The 14,388-nt window shown below is 38.9% G+C and overlaps 1 protein-coding gene across 2 annotated transcripts in view; it reads left to right on the top strand.

The window, feature by feature from the left end:
- Ercc6 (ERCC excision repair 6, chromatin remodeling factor) overlaps positions 1–14,388 on the top strand; it is a 73,328-nt gene that overhangs the window by 9,743 nt on the left and 49,197 nt on the right. For both annotated transcript variants that reach the window (XM_070020802.1, XM_070020803.1), the window contains exon 5: positions 4,605–5,349. In XM_070020802.1, the coding sequence (XP_069876903.1) occupies positions 4,605–5,349 (745 nt within the window). The remainder of the gene's footprint in view (positions 1–4,604; positions 5,350–14,388) is intronic.

The following is a 14,388-nucleotide window of genomic DNA, read 5'->3' as shown; positions in this document are numbered from 1 at the left end:
GAGATCTGAGGATCACAGTTTGAAGACAGGTGGGGCAGGAAAGTGTGAGACTCTTATCTCCATTTAATCACAAAAAAAAGCCAGAAGTGCACTGTGGCTCTAGTGTAGAGTGCTAGCCTTGAGCAAAAAGGAGCTCAGAGACAGTGCCCAAACTTAGACTTCAAGTGCCAGAACTGGCAAATAAAAAACCCTCAACGGAATTGATGAATAATCTATTGAGATTATTATGAATTTAGGAGTTTTGCTAAATGATACACAGGATATAAATATTCATCTTCTTTTACAGAAGATTTTTACTAGTGTACAAGAAAGGATTTCATTGTGATATTTCTGCGCATTCAAACAATCTATCCTGAGAAATTCTCCCTCTGCCCCTCTTATCTCCCTTCTTCCTAATTAAAACAATTTCAACAAGTTTCATTATTCTCTTTACATACATATAAAGTACTTCAACCATATTCACCTTCCTGCACTCTCTGCATTTGCCCTATTTGCTCTCACTGGTACCTACCTTCTAGCATAGCTTGTTTTATTATGATTTTTCCATTCATTTTTTAGCATATATTGTGCAAAGGGTTTTACCATGGTAATTTACATGTGTATATAATTTAGTCAGATTAACCTATATCTATTGTTCTGTTTTTTCTTCCCCTCTACCCCTATTTTTCAGTGGGTTTCTTTATGCTATCGTTAGGTATAAAGAAGACATTATTAGGCATTAAAAATCATTTTCATATACCAAAAAATTTAATAAAGATGCCAGTTATAATTAAAATCAAATACTTAGAAATAAGTGTTAGCAAAAACCCACACAGTTTTCTGCAGTGTATTTACTACTTTAAAAACTACCACATGTCACTGGAGAGTTAGAGAAGACCCCGTAGATGGGGAAGTACAGTGTGGCTGTGCATTGCAAACATTGCTGTAGTTTTAGTGTAATGCCAGTATAAATTTAGGGTTTTTTTTTTTAAAGGTAATTCAGTTTTTATCACTTCTTCATTATACAGTCTTATTGTTGGTATTTAATGCAAAAGCTATGAGTTAAAAATGTAAGTTGAGGGTAGAGGTATCAGTAAGCTCAATCTACAATTTGCATAAAGATGCATTAAGCCAAGAATAGCTAAGGAAATCCTAAAAAACAACATAAGATCTGTTATAAAGCTGTTTAGGCAGTGTGGTATTGGCACAAGGATGCAGACACATCCATGGGACAGAATCAAGTGTTCAACTGTGACAGAAAAGTAGCCTTTTCCATCATGGATACTGCCTTAATCCAAATGAAAATAAATTATAAACTCTATGTACAAGAGTATATTCCAAGCAGATTAGAGGTCTGAATGTTAATGTTTTGATTTGCATTTACTTTATGGTAGGGATGTTTAGCATTTCTTCATGTGTTATTGCCTCTTAGCTTTTCTTCTTTTCAGAATTGTCTGTTCAGTTTATTTTCACACTTACTAATAAGAAGTGAGATTGCATTGACTTTGTAGATTGCTTTCAGTATATAGCCATCTTTAAAATATTCATTCTGCCAATATGAGCATAGGAGTTCTTTCTATTTCCTGGTGTCTTCTTCAGTTTCCTTCTTTAAGGTTTTATAGTTTTCATCTAAAAAAAAACTACTTCTCTAATTTCTTAGGCTATTTATTGTTGAATCTATTCTAAATAGAAATGAAAAACTAATTTTTTAAAGCACATATGGACTGAGAACAACAGGGAGAAGAATTCACATTTTCTATATTAAAGATGCTGTTCAAAGATTAATAGATCTATGAAAGACACACTGGTTTACTAGTTATTAAGAAATGTAAGTGTGTTGTACCTCACACCTATCAGAATAGCTTAATGGAATGGCAAGAATGTGGACCAGTTGGATCTACCAAATACCGTTGGTAATGCTTATAGTTTACATTGCTAATACTGCTCCACATATCTGTTTAACAAGTTTACCATACCTAAAGAACTATATACATTTATTACCAAAGGATGTGTACTGGAATATTTGTAACATCATTATTTCTGGTGGTCAAATCCTGGAAGCCATCCAGATGTCCATTAACAGTGAAATGGAAAAATTGTAGTATTGTCATATAGATTGCTAGCAACAGGGAGAGTTAACAAACTTCAGCTTCACTCAGCAAATCAATATGGACCTACAAGCATAATGCTGAGCAAAGCAGGCAGACACATGAGTAAAAACATCCCATTTACACAAAGTTCAGAGCCAGGCACAACTCATCTATTGAAGTAGACCTGTCAGATCCTGATCTCTGGGTCAGCTGGAGGCCAGGAGGTTGCATGAAGGGTGCTCTGGGGATGCTAGAAAATTGTTATTTCATCTGGATGCTGTTAAATGAGTAAAACTTTTCTTCCTGAATATTCATTGAGCTTTACCATTTGTGTACTCTGATGTATTTTCAATACAACTTCAATAAAAAAACCTGGTTGCAGTGTCATTGGCCTACAAGAATAATAGATTTCTTATGGGACTTTACCCAAAAATTAAACATGGAACTAGGAATTCTACTTCTGAGTATAGAACTAAAAGAACAGAAAGCTGGAACTAGAAGAGATACTTGTGTACCCATGTTGAGAACAGTATGATGTATAAGTTAAGAGGTAGAAGCAGCCCAGGAGTAACTGGTAGAGGACTAAACCCATCAGGACAGAGTTGTTTCATGGATTTAATCAGCTTTGAAAAGGAAGGAAATTCTGACACATGCTACAATGTGAGTAGAGGCTGAGGGCATTAGGTTAAGCGATTCCACTCCCAGGAGCTACCGAGGGTGCTCACATGCAGAGAGAGCACAGCGATGGCTGCCTGGGGTTAGTTGGAGAGGAGCTATTTAATAGGTGCAGAGGGGAGCTCTGGGGAAAGGAGAAAACCCTGGAAGTAGGGGGGTAGTGTTGGCTGCACAATGCCACAAAGGTACTTGATGCCACTAGACTGTACCCTTAAAAGTGGATTTAGAATGTCCATTTTAGGCACTGTATATTTTACTTCAAGAAAACATAATAAAATAGAAGGTATATATATATATATATATATATATATATATATATATATATATATATATATATATATATATTCATAAGGAATCACATGAATTTTTCCTGTTAAGCCTTATATCTTTTGGTTTTTCTGATTATGTGGTAATTATTTTGCTGGGGATTAATTTTAATGAAGGAGGAATAGTTTCTGGATGGCTTTATACTCATAGCAACCCTTTACATTTTTCATCTCTTCCAGTCACTGACCAGTGAACCTTTTTTACAATGAGAGACATAATTTCTTTGTTGTCTATGTGTGGTCATTAGGGACCTGGAGCTATTGAGAATTTACTGGATGGCAAGAGTAACTACATTTCAGTATTTAACTTAGGTTTTTTAAATTTTTATTTATTTATTTTTATTATGAAAGTACTGTACAGAGGGGTTACAATTATATGGGCAAGATAATGAGTACATTTCTTATCAAGCATTGTAGCCTCCTTTGTTTCCCCTTCCGACCTATCCCCCCCCCCCCCACCAAAGTTGTATAGTTCATTTTCGACATAACGACTTGTACTTCTCATTGTTGCAACGGGTCCACCTGTATCCCTATTTAAACGATTTGTTTTTCCCTTCCCCTCCACAAATTATAACAACATCAAATACAGTGAAAGCAGGGGTTATACCGAGGGGGAGGGACATACAAAGCAACAAAGAAATAATCTTATAAATGTGTTAGAAACAATCGCATGAAAGAAAAAAAACATTTGAATACATATCTTAGGGTTCATTTCCCTAACATCAACTTAACTGACAGATTTTTGTTTTTGTTTTGCTGTTGCTGTAGTTGTTTAAGATAAGAGTCTGAGGGACTTTCCTGCCCAGGCTGGCTTTGAACCTCCATCCTTAGGTCTTAGCCTCCTGAGTAGCTAGGATTACAGGTACGAGCCACTGGCACCTAGGTAACTTAAATTTTAGAAAGCCACATGGGACTCCTAGCTACCATACTAGGGTGTACAGAGCTGGCGTGTTATGTTTTTCCTCTCCTTATTGCTGTATGGAGAAAACATTCAAGTTTTCTCTTTTAGCTATTCGAAACACACAGTACATTATTGTTATCTCTAGTTTCCCTACAGTGCAACAGAACTTCATGTTCCCATCCAACTGTAGCAGTACCATGGATCAGTCTTCCCCTTCCCACTTTCACCCTGCTTTTCCCGGCCTTTGGCCAGCCATCATTCCAAGCTCACTTTCTATGATATCAAACTTTCTAGATTTCATGGGAGTGAGATCTTTCTATGTCTGGTGTATTTCATTTAGCATAATGATTTCCAGTTCTATCAGTACAACCACAGGTGAAAGAATTTCTCTTTTATGGCAAAATAGTATTTTGTGGTACATATGTATTATTTTTATGTAGTGCCATATTTAGAAGGAAAGTTACTGAGAAAATGTGCCAAATCTGGCCTTATGCATGTTATCATCAATTTTACTTTATGCTTTAGTGCTCTGATTTTTTATAATGTGAGTTATTGCTATTTTTGTAACAAGTGAATATTTCTAATGTGCTCTGGAAAGTTTTACAATAATCTGTACTGTCAATTCCTTTTTAGAGCCGGGACCATCCTGTTTGGGCAGTATGCTCATGCCTGCTCAGGAAACTGCATGGGATGAGCTCATCCGCACTGGTCAGATGACACCATTTGGAACCCAGGTCCCTCAGAAACAGGAGAAAAAACCTAGAAAAATAATGCTCAATGAGGCGTCGGGCTTCGAAAAATATCTGGCAGATCAAGCAAAATTGTCTTTTGAAAGGAAGAAGCAAGCTACTAATAAGAAAGTAGCCAGAAAAGCCCCGGTCCTCTGTGAGTCTAACACAGGACCAAATGAAAACAGACCAAGCCAGGGAAGCAAAGTTGTCTCAAGAGCAGACCAACGCTTGAAGAAGCACATGAGGAAGCTGCAGAGAAGGGCACTGCAGTTCCAGGGCAAAGTGCAGTTGCCAAAGGGGAAGAAGTCCCTGGAGCCCCAGGGAGGGCCAGAGACAGAGGTAGACTCTGAGGGTGAGGAGTATGGCTCCTTCCCCACAGAGGAGATGGAGGAGGAAGAAGAGGAGGAAGAAGAAGACAGGACAGGGGCTGAGCTTTCTGAAGATGGCACAGATTATGAACTGAAACCTCTACGCAGGGGCCGAAAACGCCAGAAAAAAGTCCTTGCACAGGAAGTTGATGATGACTTTTTCCCAAGTTCGGGGGAAGAAGCTGAAGCCACAGGGGAGGAAGGAGGAAGAGGAGGAGGTCGCAAAGAAGCGAGGTGCCGAGATGATGGAGATGAAGATTATTACAAGCAGCGGTTAAGGTCAGTCTGCAGAGGTGGTCAGCAGATTGTACTGCTTGTTTGCTGTGGGCTACAGCTTTATTCATATGTAAGCATTCTAGCCTACTAGAACCAGGAGTCTCAGTCCTCAGGAGTTCTAGACATTAGTATGAAGAGCTTTAGAGAAAGGCTGATGCAAGCCCAGGGCAGGAACCAAGTATGAGCTGTGTGGCCTGGGGGATGTATGTGTCAGGAAAAGGACAAACTGAGTGGAGGGTTATTTTTCCCCCTTTTGAAGAAGGATAGTAATTTAGAGGAATGAAAAACAACAAAAAAACACTTGAAACTTTAGTGTTGGCATATGAAAGAATAAGCTTACTTTTTATTAGTGCATGTTAACTCTATAAATGGGTTTCATTGTTTCATTACATACATGTAAATAATGTGTTTTGATCAAATTCACCTCAGTTGAGTAATATATGAAGCTTGCTTTCATAATTCCCTCCTTCCTTGTCTTGAGAAAATCGTCATCTGTGGAATTGTAAACCACCATTGTGTCTCAGTATGCACAGCTTATTGCCTCCATGGCATTGTCATTATATGCTGGGAGATGAAAAGGGTGTGACTGTGTATGACATGGAATCAGAATCTCCATGGCCATGTTGCTGCGTGCCAGAAAGCAATCCACATACAACAAGGCTCCACCATGACCCAGTGAGCACATATTACATATATTTGCTCTGTAAGAATGCCCAGGAAGTCAAGGGGGAAAAGGAACCAAAGCATTTTTAAAGTATGAATATTGGGGTGGCTTTTTCCTGGTCCTCAAGAGGTTTCCTTTTACATCTTCAGTATGGGGAAACCTAGTTTTAAAAAATTTCTCGTAGCATTCCACTGGCCTTTGTGAATGTTGATCTGTGGTTTTTTGTTTGTTTGTTTGTTTTTGAAGTGTCACTCTATGTGTTTTATTTCCACCAGTTATAGTCTCCATCCTTTCTAAGACCAATATATTGTCTTTTTACAATCATAATTGGACTTTGTAATATAATTTTATATCATATATTATGAACATTTGTGACCATAAGAAATTTCTTGAAACTACTTCTACTTGATCTGCGGCTTTTCTTCTGTTGTTTAGAACTGCTCATGAGCCATGTCTGAATGCATATTGCATAAACTTTTCAGAGGCAGAATAGTTATTTTAAAATAATTTGAGATTGGTCACTGGTAGTTCACACCTATAATCCTACCTACTCAAAAGGCTGAGATTCAAAGCCCAAGACTGGGCAGAAAAGTCTGTGACATTCTTACCTCTGGTCACCTAGCAAAATGTTAGACTGGAGGTATGACTCAAGTGGTAGAGCAAGAAAACTAAATGAAAGTGCAAGGCCGTAAGTACAAGCCTCAGTAGCAGCACACACAGAATCTTTTTTTTTTTTTTTTTTCACATTGATTACTTAAATCCAGGTCTTGAGAGATGTCCACTCACTTCAGTAGCAATTTAGGAAATAATCTAGTGGAGTAGGCTTACGTCCTACTGCAAGTTTAACTAATGTATGCACCTAATATTTGTACTGTCAGTTAAGGACTGCTGCTCAATACTTCTGAACAGTGAGCTGTGTCTGTCTTTTTTTTAACTACTGTAGAAAATTAATAAAATGTTCATCTCAACATTGATTATAAATGGAGCAATATATATTCTTCTCATTAAACTTGGTCAATATTAAATATATTTTAAATAATGTCAGTATTTTGTTCAAGAGCAATTTGTTTGATTGGATTTTAAATATGGGTATAGTTTAATTTTACAGCAATAAGTTTTTCTTAATAATGTTAAGATTGTAAAACCATTTATTATTTCCAGAGCCATATAAGCCAAGTTTTTTTTTTTTGCTAAAGTTACAGTAGACTCTCAAATGAATTTCTAAAATATCAATAAGTCTAATTGCCACCAAAATACGATAGCTCTTAAAATTTTATAGCTAGTTATTAAGAATGTTAAACTGTATATATCTACATTGAACTGTTTGTATTACATCTCCTTTGGTGCTCTTTGGATTGAGGGATATTAAAAGAAATTAAAATGCCTAGGATTGTGAATCATATTAAGAACATTCATGAACTGCCAGTCACTCTGTATTTGCTGATCTTTATAGATAGATGGAAATCATAGTACTATCCCATGGAGGGAAGAACATCAGGATTGTCTGTCTTAGCAGCAGCTTGATGACAAGTGATCATAAGAAAGCTCTGTAGGCAAAATATACAAAATGAATTTTTCTATTCTTTTAGCATTTAGAACTTAGTCCTATATACCTAGACTGGGAACCTTATAGAACTTAACAAATACATGCTGGTTATAGCCTGTTAATTATCGTGTTTTTAAAAAATTCTCAGAAGTAAGAACAGATGACTCCTAGACATCTCATCCTCTTTATTCCCTCAGCTGGAGAGTTAGCCTTTTATTAGTAGCCCTAGGCTCATCCTAACTAGGTATCTCTGTTTTACTGGGTACTCAGTGAAGTTTCCTATCCCTTCTGTTGCCTGGGGCCATGGCAGTAGGGACCCTGCTTTCTCTGATTTGGTCCAAGTCTTCAGCTCAGTCTGCCTGCCTACTTCTCTCCTCCCCTTCCCTTCTGTTCTCTCCCCTCCCCTCCTCTCCTCTCTCCTCCCTTCCCTTCTCCTCTCTGCCTTTCTTTTCTTTTCTCTCTCTCTTTTTCTTGTGCTAATTCTGGAACTCAAGTTCTTGCTTAGCTTTTTTACTCAAAGCCAGCACTGTACCACTTGAACCACATCCCACTTCCAGAGTCTGTTGGATTTGTCTGCTTATTCTGGTTTTGAACCATGATCAGATCTCAGCCTCCTGAATGGCTAAAATTACAGGCTTGAGCCACCAGCATCCAGCCTAATTTCTAGTTTAAAAAGAATTGTGCTCTGATTTAGGAGGCCTTTGAGATTATTGGAGAGAATTGTTGGTAAGGATGTTGGGTTTGAGTTGTACTACTTTTTTCTGTACTCCACCTTTAGCGTAGTATTGCATGCGGGATAATCCCCTCTACCTGCACCACAGGCAGTAAAACACAGGAGATCTGAGAAGTCGTCTTCACAGGTGCCTGTCTTCCCAGAGAGTCTGGTACCCTGGAATCCATTTATATTGGGATCTCTGCCTGCTATGGAGCTTTTCTACCCTTTTTGTGCCTTTTTACACCTTTTTTAATTGCAAAAGGATAACAATATTAGAATGAAAAAAATATTACCTATATTTTGAGTGTTTTTCTACATTATTCAAGTCTTTGATTCTGTGCACACATATATTTACATTGCTATAGTTACAGCAGGTCAGTGGATTGTTATAAACCCATAGCTCTTCCCAGTTTATCAGTGTCAATATAGTCTCAGTACTAAGCAGTAGAGCTGAAGTTTGAAGGTCAATGCTAGTAGGAAGTGCAATATGTAGATGTGACCACAAGGTGGTGCTAACAACCAACATATTGTTGCCTTTACCAAAGCAAATACATGAGCCAGGATTTGAGATTTGGTAATGGGATGAAGATAGGGAGTCTAAAAGACCTGCCAAGCATGGTGGAGGTGGGGGTAGAATTTGCCTTGTGGCCTGGAGTAAACTAGATATGTATGATGCCTCTTGTTGCAACTTGCTTTTAATTCAGTTTTGATCCTTGTTTTTCTTTGCTTGTTAGATTTTGGTTGCATACATGTGTAGTTCTGAGGTGGAACAGGTTCTAGCATGCTGACAGGTCAGACTGCTTGGGAGGGTTCAAGCAAATAGGGTGAGTGTTGGACTTGTATAGATTTAGAGGGTTGGTGGCCTCTGTGCCCTAAGCAAGTGTGTAAATGCTGGAGTAAGGGGACATAAGAGCCACCATAGCTAATAGCATTGAAATTTGAATGTGTTACCAACTTGGCGATACTTTGAGGCACGTGTGTGATTGGTTTAGTCTTCATAGCCTCCTAGGAAATAGAAATACTCCTTGAGATGAACTTTTTGCCGAGGTATGGTGAGTGGAAGAGCCTTGAAAAAGAGAAAGTGATTTTGGCAGTTGGGAGTGGTCCAGTGGCTTGATCTGCTACAGTGGACTCAGGCCAGCGCTGCCCTTAGGGATGGGCCTCTCTCTTTGCTTAGAGCCAGTTCTACACCTTCCTGGGCCCTACGGTGCCCCAAGCACTGCGCTGTCCCAGCTTCTGTGTCTCCATTGTGCTGTGTTCATGAGCCTTTCTCTCCCTTTTAGCCCATTGACCCTGGGATTGTTCCCATCTGTTCTCTAGTTAGATTTTGCTTGAACTAAATGATGCAGTCAGCAGTACTTAAGGAAAACCCATTCAATTTGATATACCTTTTCCTGTTTATTTGTAACTGGAATGCAGTAACTGTGAAAGGTCTGAATTCTAGATTTGATCCAGAAGCCTAACTACAATGATTTTAAGATTGTCCTTATCATTTATTTCTGAAGTTCATTTCTTTCTCCAAAATAAGTCACTCTTTTATTTTATTTTATTTTTGTCTAGGAATCTATATTTTAAAGAGAAAAGCTACTCCCCTAAGGATATTTTCTTAGAGAGTGTGTTGGCTTCTTTGAAATGACAAAGCTGAGACACAAATGAAGACTAATTCTGCTTCCTGCTCTACACACACCTTTCATTCTTAGCTCCGGGCATAATTGTCTGCATCAGTCTTAATTTACTCTGTGAGATCTGGACTCCTAACTGAGGGTATTTCATCGCTCAGATGTGCCAATTAAGTCTACCCAGATAGACCATAAAAAGGCAGATCAGAAAAGTAAAACACTGAGTGTCTCAATTTAGCAAATTAGACTAATCTGTAAGGAATTCTTAGCTGTCTGAAATAGAAAACCTATTGCACCACAAAAATGCAAACTATATTAAATACCCAGCTTGGTGCCTGAATATATTTTTAAAAATCAAATTGTACTCATTGTGTTGCTGATATAGAGTTTCTTTCATGGAGATCTCAATAAGTGGAGAATGATCCTGAGGTAGAAATTTCACTTTATTTTAAGACTGATTTAACTCTGATGTGTACTTCTTCCTTTCCAATCAATGAAGATTTAAAACTGTACCAGGCTCAGCAACCCTGGCAACATAAAAACAGTACTAAGACAGAGCAGTAAGTTCAGTTTTGAATTTCAAGCACTTCAGTATGGGACTTCCTTATAGTTTGGGGGGTAGGGAGCTATTCATTTGACAGCTGCATCCTCCCACACTGCATGATTGGCAGTTTCCATTAGTAGGTGTATTTTGTCTTGTTAGTGGCTTGGTATAAGTAGTGGTGTATATTGACTTGTCTGGTGTAAATGTGTCTTGTGATAGTTTAGGTCTGATAGTCTGCAGGCAGAACTGCCAAACCAGAGAAAGTACAGGTGTCTGGAGAAGAGTAGCTGTGACTTGCCCCATGGGGTGGTGAAGAGAGAAATGAACCGTGTTGTTGCACCATGTTGTAAAACGAAGAAGTCTCTCCACTTTAAACTCCAGCACTGGCTTTTAAAAACAAAATTTGAAGGTTTAGGCTTTGGCTTGTCCATGTGTAGTTGTTTTCATGATGTGGAAGATACAGAGTTGATTATTGTTAATATTGTTGTTACTACTGGCTTGAGTTTTCTAGGGAGTTTGGAAAACACTTTTGAAGAGCAAACGTACAACAGAGGGGAAAGATTGGACAGCCTCATTGTCTGGCTGGCATCTTCCTCATTAGTTCATTGGTGATCTTGGACAGGCTCCTTTATTTCTCCTTGCCTGTCTGCCTTTTTGGGGGGCATGAAGAAAAGAGTAATAATAGCCCTAACCTCATTGGGTTGTAAAGTTTAAATGGAGCAATAAATGTGAAATACTTAAGTCTGAGCCCAATACACAGTGACCACCAGTAACTATTAGTCATTACCATTGGTTTTCTGACTCTAGATACATACATGAGCTTATATGTGTGCGTAATCTCCAAATAAAACATGTCCAGAGCTAGCCACCTTCACTTAAAGAGATAGTGTAATTGCATCAGGGCTGGAACTCATAGGTTATAGAATGAGCTTGCCAGGGCCTCACCTGGAGGCCAGGAGATCCTGTGTGTCTTCCTGTCTGTGAAATGGGGACTGAACTTGGCTCCAGGGGTCAAGATGCCTGGAAGAGATAATCAGGCATTTGATAACTATTAGCTGTTCCTGTGTTCCACCATTAACTGGAAAATGAAGAAAAAAGATTCCATCACGCGAGGATGATGCTTCAAATAAGGATCTGTGGAAACTGTGAAGAAGAGCTTAGAAACAGTGATGTGTATGAAAAGGTGACATCTTTTCTAGGTGAGCACCAGTTAGAGTTCATACTGGTATGCATGGATCCATTTGCTGATCAAAACGTTTTGCTGGGTACCAGTGGCTCATGCTTATAATCCTAGCTACTCAGGAAGCTGAGAGTTGAGGATTACAGTTTGAGGCAGCCTGGGCAAGAAAGTCCATATAAGACTTTTAGCTCTAATCAAACACTGAAAAGTAAAAAATGGTAGAGCATCAGCCATGAGCAAAAAAGCTCAAGGACAGCACCCAGATGCTGAGTTCAAGCCTTGGGACTGGTGTGCACACCCAGACAACTTCATGTTGATGTTACTGATTTTTTTTCTGTGCCTTTAATACATTTTTTGTTGACTGTAAGTAGGTCATAATTAGTGCTAAAATATTTATTTATAGGTGTTTAAGTGGGTATGGTTATTGGGTTGTTTGGGGAAAAGTTCCTTCTCTCCACACAAGGGGGCAGTGAGCCTCTGTGCAGGGTCAGTTGGAACTCTACAGTCTGTTCTGGGTTTCAACAGCACTGATTGCAGCTCTGCTCTCAGTAGTTGTTGTCATATTCTTCCTGTCTGCTCAGATACCTTGATTTCCAGACTCTTGGCCATCTTAGATGCAGAGGATGGCATTAGTCCTGTCAGTCTTACATGCTTGGAGGCCTGTTCAAAGTTGAAGTAGATGTTTTGACATTTGTTATTATTTCTTCACATTAAACCTGGAATTAACCAAAAAATTCTGTTTTAATAAAAATTCTGTAAAATGCTAATAATTACAAGCTAGCATCTGATATTTATGTACTTTCCTAAATGTATTGTACATGTACTGTTTGATTTAGTACTTGTAATAACCCATTTTTTGGCTCATCTTATGGTTGGGTTCAGAAGTGCAGTAGTGGCAGTGATGCTCTCTAAAGTTGCAGGCCAGCATCTGCTTTTCCCTTCTCAGTGGTGTCTCCAATCTGTGTTTCTTATTGAGCTCTGTACTAGTGTCACTGTGGAGTCAGATGGGCCACAGGAGGTAGGAATCAATCTCCTCATTCCCCTGGAATAATGTACTCCCTTTGTTTTATTGGGTTGCAGCTGGAGCTATTACAAGTCTAGAGTAAAGGAAAACATGAAGATGGGAACATCAAAGGCATGATTTCCTTCCTAGTAATGTAATATTAAATGTAGGTTAGGACTAGACTCCTTTTTTGCTTATCAGAATTGTTGCATATGCTATCACATCTTTTGGCTCAGCGTTTCCTGTGGTCCTGGAGAAGCTTGCAAATAGGCTTGCAACTTTCCATTGGGTGGCTTGCAGAAACTAGTCCTGTGTCCCAAATTGTACCCACTGGGGAACCTGAGAAATGGAGCTCAGACTGGAAAATAACTTACAACAGTCTATTTTTTTTATGTTCAGATAAACTTTTTCAGTGTTTTGGTTACAAATTCTGTTTTAATAAAAATTCTGTAAAGATTGTAAAATAAGATTTTTTTTCCGATATGGGTCATTCTTTGTTAATGGACCTTTGCTGTGTTTATCCAATGGATAGAGCAATGCATTAAGCCTTGGAGTCCAACAGATAAAGAGTAGAAAGCAGGGTAGTAGACTTCTAGTGAGGCAGCACAGAAAGTTCTATGACTGTTTCTACATGACTGACTTTGAGCTTTAAACTATGCTTTGTCTCTAGCTTGCTTCTGAACTTCACTCACTCATTCTGCATTTATTGCATGTCTGTCATGTTAATCTCTGCCCTCCCATGCTAATGAGGGAGACAGACTGGGATTCATAATATGCTAATACTAGATGGGTATAGTAGACCCAGTGTGCTCAGGTGGAGATACTTGGAGCATAGGGTGCCTGACTCCCAGGTCAGGGATCTTCCTCTGAGGGGAGACATTGCTTGAAAGGGGTCTGAAGGCCTCACCAGGTTTGTGGATGTGCATGTTGGGAGGAGGGAAGAGACAGACAGTAGACAGAACTGAGGTGGCACAAACAAGATTTGGAATAGTGGCACCTCCCTGGGGTTTCTGCTTATACAATCTGAGCATATTGAAATACTCGAACTTGTAAAATAAACTTTGAATGGTGGCAACTTGCTCTCAGGTGTATGCTTAGGGTTCCATTGACAAGGCACCCCTGTAGCTTATACTGTGCTGGTGTCATTCAACTAGTTATGGTAGGTCTGCGTTGCTTTTGACAGATCATTGTTACAGAATGAGTCCCAGACCCCCAGCCTGGGCCAGGGTCTCCTCCTGCACAAATGTGGGGATCCAGAGGGTGTTTCTGTGCCCACATCTGATTGGGATTGGAAGTTTAAACTCATTGCTGGCTTCTCTTCTAAGTGGCTGCCAGTGGAGCCGACAGCAGGCTGAGCATGGCAGCCATGTGAGGAGTTAGAACCCCTGCCAGCGAACACCAGGCTCACTTCATTTTATGTGGCTGCAGCTGTGACGATTACATGTGTGGATTTTTTAAAATGAGAGGCTAGAGAACATGAGGAAGCCATTTCTTTTCTAAAAAGGTAAATATTGAACAGTTTACTGCTCCCTTCCACTTTTCTTGGTTAACTGATACTGAAGGGACAGAATTTTGAAATTTGGGCCTATTTTCCTTTTTTTTTTTTTTAGATTCTAGCTTACTTGGGGTAAGATCTTATCCCTACCTCTAGTCGATTTCAACTCATTCTGTTATATACTGATTGTTACTGTAACATAAAAGTTCTCTGTATCCACAGAAGTTTATTGTTTATAAATCTTTGGCAACATTTTTACTTTTTTGATGCTTTGGA

This window comes from Dipodomys merriami, unplaced genomic scaffold, assembly GCF_024711535.1.
Source record: "Dipodomys merriami isolate MVZ:Mamm:240054 unplaced genomic scaffold, mDipMer1.0.p SCAF_14, whole genome shotgun sequence".
NCBI lineage: Eukaryota > Metazoa > Chordata > Mammalia > Rodentia > Heteromyidae > Dipodomys > Dipodomys merriami.
This window is presented reverse-complemented; position numbering and strand designations above follow the sequence as displayed.